Source organism: Lactuca saligna, chromosome 5 (genome assembly GCF_052625555.1).
Source record: "Lactuca saligna cultivar CGN05327 chromosome 5, ASM5262555v1, whole genome shotgun sequence".
NCBI lineage: Eukaryota > Viridiplantae > Streptophyta > Magnoliopsida > Asterales > Asteraceae > Lactuca > Lactuca saligna.
Window position 1 is genome coordinate 114,536,470 of NC_136421.1, and position 19,092 is coordinate 114,555,561.

The 19,092-nt window shown below is 34.6% G+C and overlaps 3 protein-coding genes across 3 annotated transcripts; all 3 read left to right on the forward strand.

The window, feature by feature from the left end:
* Positions 1–9,491: 9,491 nt before the first annotated feature.
* SNF4 (sucrose nonfermenting-like protein) lies at positions 9,492–13,132 on the forward strand. The gene is made up of 13 exons (XM_078956726.1): positions 9,492–10,209; positions 10,311–10,398; positions 10,491–10,673; positions 10,821–10,955; positions 11,041–11,100; positions 11,191–11,280; positions 11,452–11,586; positions 11,675–11,819; positions 11,892–12,065; positions 12,143–12,206; positions 12,299–12,368; positions 12,463–12,577; positions 12,680–13,132. Exons 1-13 carry the CDS (start codon positions 10,088–10,090, stop codon positions 12,769–12,771), a joined length of 1,473 nt encoding a protein of 490 aa, XP_078812852.1. The 5' UTR covers positions 9,492–10,087; the 3' UTR covers positions 12,772–13,132.
* Positions 13,133–14,582: 1,450 nt separating this feature from the next.
* On the forward strand, positions 14,583–16,405 carry LOC145045619 (uncharacterized). Its single transcript, XM_078993944.1, has 2 exons — positions 14,583–16,041; positions 16,134–16,405. Exons 1-2 carry the CDS (start codon positions 14,583–14,585, stop codon positions 16,403–16,405), a joined length of 1,731 nt encoding a protein of 576 aa, XP_078850070.1.
* Positions 16,406–16,430: 25 nt separating this feature from the next.
* On the forward strand, positions 16,431–17,051 carry LOC145045620 (uncharacterized). The gene has a single exon (XM_078993945.1). It carries the CDS (start codon positions 16,431–16,433, stop codon positions 17,049–17,051), a length of 621 nt encoding a protein of 206 aa, XP_078850071.1.
* Positions 17,052–19,092: the final 2,041 nt, after the last annotated feature.

Here is a 19,092-nt window from a genome sequence, read left to right on the forward strand (position 1 = left end):
ACACCCTACCCAACACGTCCCAAAATTTACAGGAAGTATCTATCCGACGAGACTCTAGCAATTCCCCTCGACGAGATAGAGTTCCACAAGAGCCTCACCTTCTTGGAAGAACCATGGTGACCATGGACCGAGGTCAAGCGGATGAAACAACGCCACTTCCCATTAGTGAAAGTTCGCTGGAATACTAACCAAGGACCTAGAGTCACATGGGAGCGCGTGAGTCAGTGGATTAGGAAGTATCCTCACTTCTCGGCTTGATTATTCATGCTTACTCCTTGCCTAAATTCAAATTTCGGGATGAAATTCCCTCTAACGGGGGGATGATGTGACAACCATCAAATTTCGGTCAAGACAAAGTCAACAAGTCAAACCGTTTGACTCAATTTGCCCGTGGGTACTAGAATTTACATTATGAAACTTCTACATAACTCTCTATTCTAATGAGAAATCATAAAGCAAAAAGTGCGAACACCTAGATCTCCTTAACCTAAAACTGTGGTACGTGGCGAGCCCAAACCAATAAAACAATGTTGCATACTCATCGGGAGTGTGTAATATCCTTAAACAAGGCTTAACAGGGTTTACAAACCTTGCCTTGCGAAGCCAGACACTCACAAATGCCACACTCAAAACCTCTCTCAATTGTTTTCACTCTATCTCTCTTTATTTGAAATCTCTCTAAGTATGTGAAACCTCTCCCAAAAGTCTCTTTGTATGAGAAATCTCTCCAAGAATATCAAATCTCTCCCAAATCTCTCCAAGTATGTGAAATCTCTTTCAAATATCTCTCTGTATGAGAAATCTCTCCAAGAATGTCAAATCTCTCCCTAATCTCTCCAAGTATGTGAAATCTCTTGCAAAAGTTTCGTTGTATGAGAAATCTCTCCAAGAATATCAAATCTCTCCCAAATCTCTCTAAGTATGTGAAATCTCTCTCAAATATCTCTCTGTATGAGAAATCTCTCCAAGAATGTCAAATCTCTCCCTAATCTCTCCAAGTATGTGAAATCTCTCGCAAAAATCTCTTTGTATGGGAAATCTCCCCAAGAATGTCAAATCTCTCCAAGTGTGAGAAATCTCTCCTAAATCTCTCCCAAAAGTTTCCCGTAACTTTTTAGAATCATTCGGGTCATTCCGACCCTTAACCGGGTCAAAAACGGCTTAAAACGGGGCGAAAACGAGAAAAATAGGCTTTAGGAACCGAAACCAAGAAGAGAGGCCTCTTAGGACCAGAACCGAGCCTCTGTTGGCTGAGGCATGCGAGACCGAGCCTCGGTCTCTGCTCCTTCTCTCCTCTCTGTCTCTACCTGCCTCTCGGTCTCTGCTCTCTCTTCCCTTCTCTCGGTCTCTACTCCTTCTCTCCTCTCTGTCTCTACCCGCCTCTCGGTCTCTGCTCTCTCTTCCCTCCTCTCGGTCTCTGCTCCTTCTCTCCTCTCTGTCTCTACCCGCCTCTCGGTCTCTGCTCTCTCTTCCCTCCTCTCGGTCTCTGCTCCTTCTCTCCTCTCTGCCTCTACCCGCCTCTCTGTTCTCTTCTTCCCTCTCGGTTCCTCTCCTCTCTCTTCTCCACTCTCGGTTCCTGCTCTCTCCCTTCTCCCCTCTCGGTTTCTACCCTCCCTCCTCTCGGTTTCAGCATCAGAAGGCCGAACCTCGGCCAGATTTCGGAAATTTGTCACTTTTAGCCCATTTTTGATATTTTTAACATTTTAAGCCCGTTTTTCGTGATTTTAAAGCGGGATTTTCTCCAGAAATTATATTTTAACATAATAAACCCTAAATATTCATAATTTAAACATATTTTGATGAAAATCATTATCTAAATAATAAAAATCAAATGTGTGAATTATTAAAGGTGGAGTGTTGACTTTGCCTTATCCAATGTCACAAGCAACCACCCCACACCCACTCTTTGACTAACCACACCTCCCCACCTTACCTAAGTCACATCAATGTCCCTTACACTCAAATTACACTCATTCCCACGTTTTTAAAGCTGGAACAAACATCGTCTCTCCTCATTTCTCTCATTTGCTCTCATTCCACTAAGTATCAAACACCACTAATCTCTCAAACTCTTTCTCCACCAAACTCGAGATTCAAGGATGATTATCAAGTGTTCTTCCACATTTGGTAAGCATAATCCATTCTCCTTATGATTATCTCACTTATTTCCACTCAAATCATGGATATCTTACACAAACTCCATCATATTTGTGTTAGAGCTTCGAATCTTCAAGTGATTCTTCAAGTGTTCTTGGCTTGAACACTTCTCTTCTTCAACACTTATCTACTGAAATCACTCAAGGTGAGTTCATACCCCTACATTTTGATGTTTTCTCAAGTTTTCATGGGGGGAATACAAGTTAAAACACTAAGGACATAACTAAATTTTTCTAACAGCCTTCATCAGAAAAGTTCAACTCCATTCACGGACTGTTTTGGGCATCTTAAACATTTTTGTTTTCAAAACTGTACAAGGTGCAAATAGTTCAAGTTCTTAGCTTTAAAATGGCTACTTGCACATCTCCATACGATTTTTCTACAATTTATGGTGATTTTTACAAAACTGACTATCATTTCAAACAACAATCCGGACCAGTCTGTGATTTTGGACTTATTCACCCAAGTTGGAGGTCATTAAAAATCGTGATAAGAATTATGAGTAAACTAGACACATTTTTTGAACTCTCAGAATTTACGGATCTAGTTTTCAACTTCGTATGATTTTTCTATGATTTTTCCAAAACAGTGCAGAATGGCTAAAGTTAGCCAACAGCATGTAAATATCATAACACTTTGTATTATGTTGAGCAAAGTGTATAATCATAAGTTCAAATTATTGAATGTGTTTCTTTGTTAGTTTATCATCATGAACTGAAACTAAGTCATTCATAATAAATATTATTCATTCATTTTAGAACACGTATATTAAACTATAAAAAGTATAGTTTGATAAATTCATAACACTAACACATTTTCATAAAAGAGTTCATACATATTACATACATTTTAGATAAACTATAATAGGTATAGTTTATGATACATCACTCAACACACTCGTACAAAAAGGGTACATTCATACAAGAAAGATTTATATTCACACACATTTCACGTAAACTTGTTAACCTATAGTTTGATAAATTCATAACACTAATACATTTCCATAAAAGAGTTCATACATATACATACATTTTAGATAAACTATAATAGGTATAGTTTATGATACATCACTCAACACACTCGTACAAAAAGGGTACATTCATACAAGAAAGATTTATATTCACACACATTTCACGTAAACTTGTTATCCTATATTGTGAGACTCTCTCTCTCTCTCCCCCCGTATGTCCGAGTGCGAGATATAATTCCTGGTAGTTATAATCAGAATCTCATTGAGGGAGAACATGATACTTGTATATAGATCTATATTGGGTTTGACACCCCACACCTTGCTGCTAGCTACAGTTGGACCTGCAGGTCTACGGGTGACAAATGTCATTTCAGTTTTCTCGACGCCTGAGAACGTCGTGGCAGGTTCACATAGTCATAGTATGATTATAGCGACTCACATAGGATATAACAATCCATAAGTTTACGAGATTTTATTTTTAAAACCTAAATGAGTTTTATGTCGATTTAAAATCACTTTTTATCTCTATGAGTACAGATTTTACTGTACACTTTTGGTTTTGGTAGTTACGACTACACATCATTTGAAACCACATTTATACCTTTAAAGTATGGTCAATACTTGTTATTACCCGGTCCTCTAATTTAGGACTACATATATATAATGTATTAACAAATATGAGAACGTACAGAAATTTCATTTAATTCAAAAGAGTCCACGTCCATTTAAATACATAACATTTTCTATTAATAAGAAAGGTTACTTATACATTTTGGTCTTCAGTCATAAGACTACATTACACAGATTTTAAAGAAAATATCGGATTTTCTTGATACATATTCTAACGCTTTTACAAGGAAAACGATATACTTTTCTAACGAAATCTCTTATAAACTCACCAACCTTTGTGTTGACACTTTTCAAAACTACTTGTATTCTCAGGAATTCAGTGAAAACAGGAAATCAACAACGTTTTGAGGATGGGACGATAAATCGTCAAACAGTTCATTTTGTATCATAATGTAATTGATGTGAATCATGTAAACATGTGCTTTGATGTAACGTTTTCAATTATATTTGTGTTGGTTGTATTTACTTTGAGCACTATTATACTCATTGTTGTGATACTCTACATGAAGTCATCCACCCCCGGACGTTTCCGCCATCCTTGGTTTGGGGGTGTGACAGAAAATGGGCGGATTTTGTCAGTCGGTCAACTATTACCCATATAGTGTCTAATCCGTCTGACGTCTTGGGTAGCTTGGTCATAAAGTCCATGGAAATCCCTTCCTATTTCCACTCAGGAATCAGCGGTTGCTATAATAACCCCGAGGGCTTCTGGTACTCCACCTTTACTTTGGCGCAAGTAATGCATTTGCTGACATAGGTGGCAATTTCTGCCTTCATGTTAGGCCACCAATAATGTTGTTTAATATCCAAGTACATCTTTTCCGAACCTGGATGGATGGAGTATCGCGTCTTGTGAGCTTCATTCATGACTACCTCCCTAAATCCTCCGAGTTTAGGGACCCAAATACGGTTCATGAAATAGTATACTCCGTCCTCTTTTACCTCTAGATTCTTCTCCATTTCGCGTAATGCTTCGCTTGCTCTATTTTCCGCCTTCATGGCATCTGACTGGGCTACCCCGATCTGAGTGGTTAGGTGAGATTGGATGGTTATTGAGAGAGTTTTCGCGCGACGATTAGAGTACTCCTTCTGGCTCAAGGCATCAGCCACCACGTTAGCCTTGCCTGGGTGGTACTTGATTTCACACTCATAATCGTTTAATAGTTCAACCCATCTTCTTTGTCTCATATTCAACTCTTTTTGATTCAGGATGTGTTGGAGACTCTTGTGATCCGTGAAGATGGTGCACTTCATACCATAGAGGTAATGCCTCCAAATCTTCAGAGCGAAGACCACTGCTTCCAGTTCCAGATCGTGGGTTGTATAATTCACTTCGTGTGTCTTTAGTTGGCGGGATGCGTAAGCTATCACTTTTCAGTTTTGGTTTCAGGTACCTCTTCAGCGAAGGGGAAGGAGCCGGCGCGGTAGTGACACATTACGTACACACTTTGGATTTCCTCATTATGAGATGTCCTGGGATTGTACTATGACATTATTATTATTTTCTTGTTTTGGGTTTTCAGACACGTAATATGTTTTATGAAATGATATAACCGAATGATGTTTTGCTATAAATATTTTACAAACCACTTATTTTAAATGAAATTTTTGGGCATGAAAATCGGGTTGTTACACTATTGGATTGATCTAGTTGGATCAAAGGGTTTGTTTACAATAACAAATAAGAGGCAAGTTATCCTTTTGTGAATTTCGGTTTCTATTTGTGTTTAGAACTTTTGTTGTTCAATAGTATGTGTGCTTCAATAGTGTTATGACATAGATCAAGTTAGGTTGCATGTACCCTTAATAGTATTAGATATTTTCCACATTATTACATTTAAAACCCATCATTCCAGCCCTTCAAGAAAGAGATCAGAGGATCAAAGAACTTATCTCCCTCAGGGTGGAAGCTACTATTCAAAAGGTTTATCAAAATAATGCTACTAATGTTGCAAAGTTTCTGAAACATGAGGTAAAGATGATTGAGATGATTAAAGAGATTGAACAGTATTCATTCAATACTATTGTTTAGATAGGAGCATCCCAATGAGAAAATATTGGAGGATCTCATATGAAAACTCTCATGTGATGACATGTAATGTTATTCTTGTTTTACTATTAAACAAGTTGTTGAATGATAAACAACAAACTCTCAATATTTTGAATGGTATAATGGATGTATGTCTCTGAGGTCTTCAATTGTATGTTGATGATTTGAAAGAAAAACAAACTCATCCTTAGAAAATATCTCCTGTTGATTCTATGATCATCAACGACCTCAACAAAAAGCTAACCAAACATTACATGACCATTCTTGAGAAAATGGAAGGTCTCAAGAGTGACAAGTTAGAGGTTTTGGATGGTTCTACCTCCACAAAAAGGAGAGACGAAGAGAAATCTACACAAAAACAAAATGATCATCCTTATCCACACTCATGGTACATCCACACAAAGCCAAAAATAGTGGAAGTAGCGAATGACTCATCAGAAGATGAAGAAAATAAGAAGTAATCCACCCTCAAAGCTACAAAATAAGAAGCTTCCTCATCCATCAGTCAGTTTAATTGTTCTCCCTATTTGCAATACATCACTCTTCCTCCTCCTCCTCTTCAAGAAAAAAGAAATAAAGACTCCTCCTACTCCAACCAAACTCAAAGGGAAAGGAAAAATTGATGAATCAGAAGCTATTCATTTAAACTACAAGGAATCATCTAATACAAAAACTAAAGAGCTCAAAATGATCACAGAAGAGTTGGGATATCAAGCTGCTGTAAAGCTGAAAGCCGAGCTTGATCATCAAGTTGCTTTGGAAAAAGAAAATGTTGTTGGGTCAAGCCCAATCGAAGAAGATTTGTCTACTGAAGATGATGACAAAATCATAGTTGATGAAGACGAAGACAAAGAAGATTATGATAAACCAATCTCCTCAATTCTCAACAAAAGGAATCCTTAAGTCATTGATGAATCGAAAAGTGGATGGATGACATTGTCCTTCTCACTGGTGAAAGCTATGCTCCTCGGTTCTCATTCAAACCCCTTGATGACATTAATGAAAATTAGGATATTTTTCTAACTCTCCAAATTGTCTATGGATGCAACCACTTGATAGGTATCCTTTTGATCGTCCTATTACTGAGATCCTTGTTAGAGAAAGACAAAGGTTGATATATTACTGACACTAATGATATCAAGGAGCAGCCCGATCCAAGCCAATTTAAGGCCCAGGGCAAAAGCAAAAATTGGGGCCCTTTAAAATTTAGAAAAGTAATGTTTTTTTAACGACAAGAGATTTTATAAATTAAACATTCAGTAGGGAGCTTGCAAATACAAATTAAAAAAAAATAAGAATGTTCTCCAATGAATGATAACAAAATATTAGAAAAAAACATCATAACTTTCAACAAACTTTAGGCTCTAAATCTAATCATGGTATTGAAAAAAAAACACATTAAACAACAATAGCCTAAAATGAAACAATGCAATCCAAAACACAGTGGCAATGAACAATTTTAATCTTGCAAAGAGACATCAATTCAAGCCAATTTGATAGAAAATATGCATGGACGTCTTTGTGAACAATACCATTTTGTGAATATTAGCTCTATATATAAGCAAACAATAACATCAAACTTTTTCCATTATCTCAAAAAGACATTCCACTTTGATGTTTTTCATCCAGACATCAAACAACTATTAAAGGAATATAAAACTAACTGTAAAACAACGCTAAAAGCTTCCATCGATTCAATGTTATAACCAAACACATTAATAAACAAACTCATATCAATCGTAACTTTTAAAACCCTCTTTCTTGTCTCTTTAACATCATCCATTAATACCAACTCAACCTCTTCTTTCAAAATAAATTCAAGATATTCAATTGGCTACCTATCAAATTCAAACTAAAGATTAATGTTTGGAACCATCGCATATTTTAAGCTGTTACAAAATATGCTTAGAATATAGAATGATGTAAAACTTGCAATCCTAAAATTTATAAAGAAATAGATATTGAATAAAATAGATATTTGATATCGGGGTATAACCTTAATCCCATTTCCTGCCATAACAAAACTAAAACAGATCAACTAGTTAGCAATCATTATGTTAAATAAAAAATACGAGTGAGTATCTTTTTGGATATAAGAACATAAGATAAAATAAATAACCTCCATGAGGAGGCGCTTGAAGATCTGGATATCGCATCACTAAACAAAAGGAGAGAAAGAGTTCAAGAAGCATATGCATACGACGAGCCGACGACGAAAGATCAGTAAAAACTAAAAAGACCTTAATTCAGAAATCCAAAAGGCGAATAAGTTTTTCTTGAAAACTGGGTCGTCGCAATGCGAACATCTTAGATATAAAACATTTGTAATAATAGTAATAAAAAAATATCCATATGAACATTTCAAATATAAAAACTTAAGTGATAAAAAAAATATCAAATAGTTACAAAGAAATTTGAACTCAGGGTTACCCTTCAACTTCTAACGTGCATTCAATCACAGGTGCCTTTGTTTTTTTTGCAACTAATATTCTATATACTACAACAATATATATATATATATATATACACACACACACACACACACACTAATTGTTGGGGTCCCCCAGTTTGCCCTTCCTCATGGGTTGGCCCTGTCAAGGAGTGAACGTTGTGTGGTCATCTAAACGAATCAACAAATTCAATGAAATTAAAGTCCGGTCTTTCAAGTCTACTAGACACATTCAGTAATTCTTCAAGATAGCTAATGGTGAAAAAAAGGCAACGTTACCCTAACAGACTTTCCATTCATGAACCCTGTTGATCTAATATCTCTTAGGAAATGGTGCGAGAACTAGAGATCCCACTACTAACAAGTTCTGGGAACCATACTTAATCATTTGAGAATATATCATGTGGTTATTTTAGTAGGATTGATGAAGAGTTTTATGAAAAATGGAAACAACTTTCCCCTCTTCCCGAACCAGATATCTCTCTTGACAACATTAAAAAGATAAGCTACAGATTGACCAGCAATTCAAAAACTGAACTTATTTTTCGATGGAAGGGGTTTGGAAAATGCTTCTTCAGACTTCGTGAAAAGCATCTATTCTTAAAATTACTTAGTCTTTGGTTTTATTATGTTACCAATCGCTCCGACACATCTGAAGTCAAAGATCAATTCCTTCTCGAGCTCAAATGACTTCTTAGTGTTAGAAAGTTATAGCCAAAGTGTTTGTTGATTTTGGATATGGACTAAAGAGATCTTCTGCTACGTATCACTTAAGGCGATATTGTTAAAACACAAAAAGTATCGCTAGCAGAATGTGGACCGATGAGATACAATCTAAAATCATCTAGCCATGAGTTGAAGAACACATTATAGCTGATATCCACTATCCAATATTTTGTATTTTATTATTAGTTTTTTATGGCATCTCCACGCAAGGATCATTTTTTATAAAATAAAATTATTTTGGAAAAAACATTACAAACCACACAAATCTATTTTGTTATTTACAATATCAACGCACATTAACTTTTATCCATTTGAAACAATGTGACTTATAAAATTCGTAAATTATTATCGTTTCTATATGGTTAAGTTAGTTATAATATATCTGTCTTAATGAAAATGGATAAAATTTGAGCATAAATTAAAAAAAAATTAAAATCTCTTACATTTCTTTAAATAAAATTTAACAAAAAAGTATTCACTTTGAGATTTTCACCATCTTTGTTGGTTTGGGTCCGTTGTTGTCCAATGAACGGTTGAGTACGTGACTACGCAACGCAACTTCAATACAATTTCCCCAAATCTTCAAATTACTTCACCCTTCTACGCATACATCCGACGGGGAAAAGGTTTATACACAAAAAGATTCAGCTTTTCATTGGAAAACATAAAAGGGTTTTGCGAATTTACACAAATAAAAAGCTTCGATCTTTTTCGCTCTAGGGTTGTATCGTCATCGCTTTCGAATTTTTATCGAGATCGAATTCCTCACTATTTTTGTTCGATTTGATTCACATTAGGGTTCATTCCATTCCATTCCATTCGAATTCTTTTATTGGTTTCGAATTTCTTCTGTGCATGAGATTGCTTTCGGGCTTTTGATGTAAAACATTTGCTCTTGGAGAGAAGTCCAGCCTGAGCTCTAATAGAGTTTTGCTACCGATCTTTCCATCTTCGGTCAGACATAACTTTTTGTTGTAATTTAGAGCTGAGGGTCCTACGAAAGTTGCTCGATCTGAGTTTTTTGTATCTGTATTTAATTTTAACCTCCCATTCCTGGGGTAAAACTCGGAAATTTAGCTTAATTTGATTACAAGCGGAAAAGAGAATGTCTGCTTCAGGAATGGATTATGGCCGGGAAGGTGGTGGTGCAGGAACAATTTTAACACCAGCGAGATTTGTGTGGCCTTATGGGGGAAGAAGTGTATACTTAAGCGGTTCTTTTACAGGGTAAGTTTTCCATCCTAATTTTGCACGACAAGTGTTTGTGATATTGCCTCAATGAATACCCCCAAACTTTCTTTGATCGGTGTCATCTGCATTTCCTGAAGGTGGTCCGAGCACTGGCCAATGACCCCCGTTGAGGGATGCCCTACTGTGTTTCAAACCATATGCAGCTTACCACCTGGTTACCATCAGGTTAGTTCTTCCATACTTGAAACATTTAGGGTTCTTTGCTCTCAAGATTAATAACTCCATCTTCATACTTCATAGTTTACCTCATCTTGCAGTATAAATTCATTGTTGATGGTGAATGGAGGCATGATGAACACCAACCTTTTGTAACTGGTAATTATGGTGTTGTGAATACCATACTCTTAGCTAGGGAGCCAGACTTCACTCCTTCAGCCTTGACCCCACATACCACTTCTGGTTCAAGCATGGATGTTGACAATGAGGTCTTTCAGAGAGTGGTAAGAAATAGCATAAAAATAGTTGCTGAAAGTGAAACCTTTCATCATTCTCTTTTTTAACTATAAAATCTTTCATCACATAATTATTTCCACTTATTTTTCTATATGATTTGTTATCTTAAAGCAAAGGAAATTGTTTTATTACAGGTTAGGGTTTCAGATTGTACATCACATGACCTGTTGACAAGGATATCAGATGCTGACCTGGCAGTATCCCGTCAAAGGATTTCTGTATTCCTGTCTACACATATGGCATATGAGCTGCTCCCTGAATCTGGCAAGGTCTGATTAAGAATCTTGATATTCTATAAAGTTTATATCATTTTGAAGATTTAGTTTTTTTTTACATTCTTTTTCTTGTTCTCAGGTTATTGCCTTAGATGTTGAATTGCCTGTAAAGCAAGCATTTCATATCCTTTTTGAGCAGGTATGTATGACCCTTGAATCTTTATATGGAATTTTCATCATAAATGGTAATTTTTCATTATTCTTTTATACCATGTATGATTTTTTTCAGGGAATTTCAACAGCTCCTCTTTGGGACTTCAGCAAGGGTCAGTTTGTTGGTGTTTTAAGTGCACTGGATTTTATTTTAATTATGCGAGAGGTAAGTTGAAGGCGAATCCAAGACTCTATTTGTTTTGAGGTCTGGAATTGGATCTTTTTCAATCAGAAACACAACTTATAACTCCATAATGCATCAAGATCACTATATAATTTAATTTACAGTATTCTTGATTTAAAAAAATGTCTGATTTCTGATTTAATTCTTTTGCAGCTTGGTAATCATGGATCCAATCTAACAGAGGAAGAACTCGAGACACATACAATATCTGCTTGGAAAGAAGCAAAGTTATATCTAAGCAAACAAACTATCGATCAGGGTAAAATATTTTCTAAAAGACTAGTTCGGGTGAGTATTTCTTTCGGACGTTTTTACCCTTGTTTGTCATAACAAGAACTGTTTGCTATTCCTTATGTATTTGTACATATCAATTCAGGTGGGACCCGATGAAAACTTAAAAGATGTGACATTAAAGATACTGCAAAATCGTGTAGCTACAGTTCCTGTAACTCATTCATTCTCAGATGATGGTTCTTATCCACAACTATTATATCTTGCTTCACTTTCTGAAATATTAAAACGTAAGCTTTTATTTATTTATTTATTGGGTTTTACATTTTATTATGTTAACTAATTGCATCTTGCTAATTCAGTTGTTTGCAGATACTTTAGACATTCTACAAGCTCATTGCCTATATTGCAACTTCCAATTTGTACACTTCCTTTAGGAACATGGGTTCCAAAAATTGGAGAAACAAATAGACAACCATTAGCAATTTTGAAACCGAATTCTTCTCTAAGTTCAGCACTAAATTTGTTTGTGCAAGGTGTGTGTTGAGGGTATATTTGTCATTTTGACTATCTTCAGGTTTTATGTGATTCTATCTTTCTTTCTTTTTTGCAGCTGAAGTTAGCTCGATTCCTATTGTTGATGATAATGACTCGTTGTTGGATGTATACTCTCGAAGGTAAAACATTAATATTTACTTTTTTTTTTTTTTTTTTTTTTTTTTGAGTTTAAATTTAAAATTGTTTTTATCGAATTAATTTTTTTTGACAGTGATATTACTGCTTTGGCAAAAGATAAAATTTATACGCATATTAACCTTGAAGAAATGACTATTCATCAGGCAAGTAAAGATTATATTTACTTATATAAACATATTTCAATTCAATTTTGTTTATAAAAATAAAAAATAAAAAAATTAAATTCGGTAATCTCAGGCTTTGCAGCTGGGACAAGAACCGTATGCTTCTCATGGAGGGACCCCACAAAGATGCCACATGTGTCTACGCTCAGATTCTCTGCATAAAGTCATGGAAAGATTAGCAAAACCAGGTAAATATATTTAATATAAAGTTTTTTATGTGGATAAATTATTATAAGGAAAATAAATACATGAGAGGGCAAAATTGACATTTGTGAGTTTTTTCGGGTCAGGGGTAAGACGGGTTGTGATTGTGGAGGCTGGAAGCAAGCGGGTAGAAGGTATCATTTCGCTAGGCGACATATTCAAGTTCCTGCTAAGCTAATGGATACAACAGTAACAGTATCAGTATCAGTATCAGTATCAACAAAAGTAACAGTAATTGTTTCACAATTCTTTGAAGCATATGATTGCGATTTGGCCTCGGGTTTTGATAAGGTGTATTAGTGTAAAGAGCAAAGGCATGTAAATCTTGATTGTGTTTTATATGTGATTCGACTCAAGCCTATGTGCTCTTGTTGTTTTGCCACGTGGCAACTAGTTTTATTTGACTTTTTTTTTTTTGAATTGTGGTTTTTGAATGGTGTTTGTATTTTAATTATTGTAGTATTTATAAGTTATAACAGTTATTCAATGGTTGATTTTAGGTATAAATAATAAAAGGAAAGATTGGTGGTGTTGTGAAATATGTGGTTTTTTTATTAGGTGTTAATTTTTGTAGTTTTTATTTTATTTTACTTTTGTGAAACTTATTTCAATCGGTGAGTCTTTTTAGCAAAATCGTTCAAACTTTTAATTAAAAATTAATTAAAAGATTTAGGGGGTGATTGATTAGGCTGTTTTACAAAATAAATTATTGGCTTAAAAAAATCAAGAAGTCTAAAAAACTTTTTGGCTATTGATAATTGTTTTTTAAAGTGACTTTTTGATATGTTTAAAAGTGGAGGTATCTAAAAGACAAACTTGTATAATTTTTGTCTATGTTGATTGTCAAAAATTGAGATTTTGGTCTAAAAATGTTTTGGATTTGTACCATCGGTTTAAAAAGTTTATTTTGTTGCGAGTCTAGTCTAAAATTTTTGAAACTTTTTATAATGATGGATTTGCCCAGTGTAAAATTTTTGAAACTTTTTATAATGATGGATTTGTCCTCGATATATATATACAGTGGCGAAGTATGTATGGGGCCAGGAGGGGTAGTGGCCCCCCTGATTTTTGGGCTAGAAATAAGAAATATACTTCAAAAAAAATAATTACAAGGCATGTTATCTTCAAACTTGGGCTTTGGCCCCTCCCGAATCAGACTCCAAGCAAGTATAGTCTAACCAAATCAGACTCCAGAAATCACGTTCGGTTCTTCCCCAATTTCGTTGAATCGTTGTTGTTGCTGTCGCTGAATTGCTGCTCATTGAGTCGTTGTTGGCCTGTTGGTCTCACACTCTCACTCTCGCTATCGCCCATCGCACCAAAAATCAGGTATGAAATCCCGAATCTTGTTCTTTCTTTTCCAGTTCACTTGCTCTTTGTTCTGAATTCTGATTGAATGTTGTGTTGCACGCCTACACTGTTGCGGTTGTTGCCTGTTTGCGAGTTACTCCTCTTTTCTCTTAATCTCTCGGTCCAAACTCCAAATTAGGGGTTAGAATTTCTCCTGTCAATTTATCAATTTGGTTTATCTGATTTGGTGTAGGAATTATGATAGTAGGATTCTAGAATTTCTCCTGTCAATTTGTCAATTTCTCCTATTTGCACTGTTGCTGCTGTTGCCTCCTGTTTGCACTGTTGCTACTGTTGCCTCCTGTTTGCATTGTTGCTGCTATTGCCTTCTAGTATATTTATTCTAGACAGTGGACACCAAACTGGAAGTATGGAATAGAAACAAAATGATTTTGTTATGCTTCAAACAAAACTGATTAACTGAAAACAAAGATGGATGAAAACCTTAGACTATTTTTATAAAATTGATTTGGTTTTCAATTTATCAATTTAATTTGGCGGTCAATTTGTCAATTTGATTTGGTTTTACTTTTCAATTTTCACACACTGATAATTGTTAAATGAGTTATTGGTTATTGTTCTAATTTTGATTTTGATTGAATCAATTGTTCCTTCATTTTGATTTTTATAGATATAATCATGGGAAAGATGAAAACCTTAGACTATTTTTACAAAAGAAAGGCAGATGATAAAGAAACTAACCATGAAAGTGAAGAGAGTAAACGTCACAAAGCTTCAACAAGTGAGCCACAACCGCAAGAAACAGAAAATCAACAAGAGAATGAGCCACAACCGCAAGAAAAGGATAAACAACAAGAGAATGAGCCACAACCACAAGAAAAGGAAAATCCTAATGAAGTTGATTCGAAGAATCTAGAAAGAGATCCCGCTAAACGAAAGCAAATGTGGGATTATCCGGTTACTTTAAGAGAACAAGTGAGACGAGCTTATCTGAATTTAGGACATTTCCAAATACATCTTAAGGAGTATAAAGCTAAAGGTTCAACAAAACATCCTCGTAGATTCAAATATTCTTGGTCCAACATTTTCCCTAATTGGCTAGAATATTCTCCAACAACACACGCTTCTTATTGCTTTATTTGTTATATATTTAATGATAAACCAAGTGTGTGTCATGGTTACGATGCATTTACTGTTAAAGGATTTGACAATTGGAAAAAAGTTAATGACGGGAAAAATTGTGCGTTCTTGAAACATATTGGTTGCTCACAACATAGAAATGATGTTGCATTTGTTGAAAACTTGATGAACCAAGCAACACACATTGAAAATATCATAGTGAAGCAAAATGAAGCGAAAATATTGAAGAACCGTTTACGCTTAAAAGTGTCAATTGGCACAGTTCGTTGGTTGACCTTCCAAGCTTGTGCTTTACGAGGACATGATGAAACTCTTGATTCCAAAAATCGTGGTAATTTTCTCCAACTTCTAAAACTTCTAGCATCGTATAATGATGAAGTTGCAAACGTTATATTAGAGAAAGCTCCTTATAATTCAAAGTATACTTCTGCGAACATTCAAAAAGAAATTCTTAGTATTATTGCAAATAAAGTTCGAAAGCATATTCGTAGTGAAGTGGGGGATTCATACTTTTGTGTCATGATTGATAAGTCACGAGATGAGTCTAAAAGAGAGCAAATGGCGATAGTTTTGAGATTTGTTGATGTGGAAGGAATCATACGGGAAAGGTTCTTGGATTTGGTTCATGTTAGGGATACCTTATCATTAACCTTGAAAACAAATATGTGGAGACAACTTTTACACTATCAATTTGATGTTAGTAAAATCCGTGGCCAAGGTTATGATAGTGCTAGTAATTTGAGAGGGGAATGGAACGGATTACAAGCACTTGTTCTTGAGGATTGTCCTTATGCATATTATGTTCACTGCTTTGCTCACAGATTGCAACTAGCCTTGGTGGCTGCTTCAAGGGAAATTATTCCGGTTCACCAGTTTTTCACAAACTTAATTTTTACAATTAACGTAGTTTGTGCTTCCGGTAAGCGTCATGATGAGTTACAAAAAGCAAAGGCAACTGAGATTGAACAGTTGTTAGAACTAGGTGAAATCGAATCAGGTAAAGGAATATTAAGAAGAGCTGGTGATATACGTTGGGGTTCTCATTTTCGTTCCGTTTGTAGTTTGCTTGTACTTGTGTTGTTCTCCAAGGAATAATTGATGACATATCTGCTACTTATTCTCAACGTGGAGATGCTGATGCAACTTACTGTTATCTGAAATCATTTGAGTTTGTGTTTATTCTTCACCTGATAAAGGAAGTAATGGGAAAAACTGAAATACTTTCTCAAGCTCTACAAAAGAAATCCCAAGATATTCTTAATGCCATGGAGTTAGTTTCAGCAACAAAGGAGAGTCTAAATGATTTTAGAAACAAAGGATGGGAGTCTTTACTTGCACAAGTAAAGTTTTTTTTTTTGTGAAAAACATCAAATAAATATGCCAAATATGAATGCCCTATATACTTCTACTCGATATCGGCATCGAAAAACAGACAATCATGTTACTTTTGAACATTTTTATCAAGTGGATTTGTTTACAACCACATTGGACAAACAATTACATGAGTTGAATAGTAGATTCAATGATCGGGCGATGGAGTTGTTGAGACTTAGTTCTAGTTTAGTTTCTAAAGTGATTAACATTGATCAAATTTGTCTTCTTGATGAGAAGTATTATCTTGAAGATTTTACAGAGCAAGAGAGGATTCAATTACGATATCAATTGGAGATTTTTAATATTGATATCACAAAGAATCTCAAACTAAGTGGTGTATCAACTATTGCTGACCTATGCAAGCATCTTGTGGAAACTCAGAAACGTGAGACATACTATTTGCTTGATAGAGTGGTTTGGTTAATATTGAGACTTCCAATTTCTACCGCAACAATAGAGGGGGGATTTTCAGCAATGAAAATATTCAAGAACCGTCTTCGCAATAAGATGTCGGATGATTTTCTCGCAAACAACTTGATGATTTACATAGAAAGAGAAATTGCTGAAAACATTCATTCAAAGTCTATAATTGATGAATTTAAAGACATTAAAGGTCGTCGGGCTGAGTTGTAATTCTTTTTGTAGGTGTTTTTGGTGTTTATTTGTTCAAAACATTTTGTTTTTTTAAGAACGTTAATTTCATGGACCATGGTGAGAGAAGACGAACTGAGAAATAGGGTAACAGATTCGATGGTCGTTCGATGAACAAAAAAGAGAGAAAGAGGGTGATAGCATATCTGAAATCTAACTCCATTCGAAGAGCATTGTGGTGGCACCAACGATAGGTCTCCGACGATAGGTTTTTAGTGGTGGTCCGACGAAAAGGGTGGCACTGACAATCAGTTAATTTTCCGGTGGACATTAGAGATGGAGTTTGTAAAACAGGGATGTGGATGTGGGTAGGATGGGTTATTAGGATTATGATTATATTTTTTTTTGTTTTATTTTAATAAGATAAAGTAAATAAAAAACAAATAGAAATGGTAAAACAATCATTTTAAGTAATTCCAATCTTGAAACTAAACTTGCAATAATTAAAAATTTTATTTCGATCGGTAATGCAATTCCAAATATTTTAGACTGGGTCATAATTTTTGACAAGCCACAGGGATCAAATTTGCAATTTTGTCTTTCTAAAAGTTATGAAAATTTGATTTTTTGAAGTGTTTTTGTATTTTTGAAATGAAAATCACAATATTATCTTCATCTATTTCCATACCTTTTTAGTCATTTTACAATTAAAAAGTTTTTTTATGGTAGGTAATCCAAACATTTTTAAAAAATTATTTTTATCATCACTAGATGTCAATAAAAACTTTTGTCTAAAAGCTCTTTCGAAATTCAAAAAACAATCCCAAACACCCTCTTAACTCAGTTTAACGACACAAACATAAGGCATGATGCAATGGAAAATCAAGGACATCTAACCAAAAAGATGGATCATGGATAGAGATAAGGGCTCTTTACAACCCATCGTCCAACAACAAACAATTTAGAGATGACAAAAAAGTTCCATTGTAGCCTATAATATAATCATCACAAAAGGTCACAATCCTCACAAGCTAAGATAGTCGTGGAGGCAACATTACATTAGGCAACATTAAGAGAGGAGGATATTTAATTTCTCTTACACCTATTTGTATGGGTATTCAAAAATGCCTAGAACATTTGGTGACAATTATTTCCCCACAACTTTCATTTTCCTTTAGTCGATTTTTACATGTTGCAAAACCCAAACTTTAAATAAAAAACGTTTTGGTTTCTAACTAATTTTTTGGGATTTTGGTTTTTAACTTTAATAATAATAAAATTAATAAAAGTTCATGTACTTGTTGAAGTTGAATTCTATATAAATATGACATAGATATTTATTAAATTTCTCCGTATATGGTATCAAAAGATATTTTAGAGATTTATTTATAACAATGTATTTTTTTCTTGTTAGAATGACAAAACGATTTTATCCTCCAGTAATTGTTGGATCATTTGGATTTTCAAAATTTCAAAACTTGTTTGCTATTTATGGTGTTGTCTCAAGGGTACATGTTATTTCTGGCGGATGAAGTTCAGATCATTTGCTACTATAGTTCCCTCCGAAGTTGAATTTAATTCTTTCATATTTTCTTATACTAGTTTGTTCTTCGATCTTTGTTGTTCTTCATGGTGTTGTCTCGTTGTCTTCTTTGTCCAGCTTTCTGTTGTTTTTTCTTTTCTTTATTATTTTTGACCGCCTTTTACAAATTAAAAAAAATCTAATATGGCACTTAACAACAAAGAATTACGTTAATTGTGCCAAAATCAAGTTAATAGCTCTACGTTTTAACCGATCAAGTATATAAAGGCGGATTTTATTAAATTGGAATACATGGAAACCTTATAATTGTATAAATAACTAAAAAAAAGGTCTCTTTGAAAAGACTTAAAATGTTGATTTTTTTTTTCTAAATTAAAAAACAAATCATCAAAAATACAATTTCATCAAGTTAAATTCTTCTTCCCAACCTTGATAAATATAATAAATCCGACCCATTTTCCACATATTTACTTTTTACTCTCAGAAAACCCGACCCATTTCTTACAATTTCACCTAAAATATCTACCACCGGCCATTTGC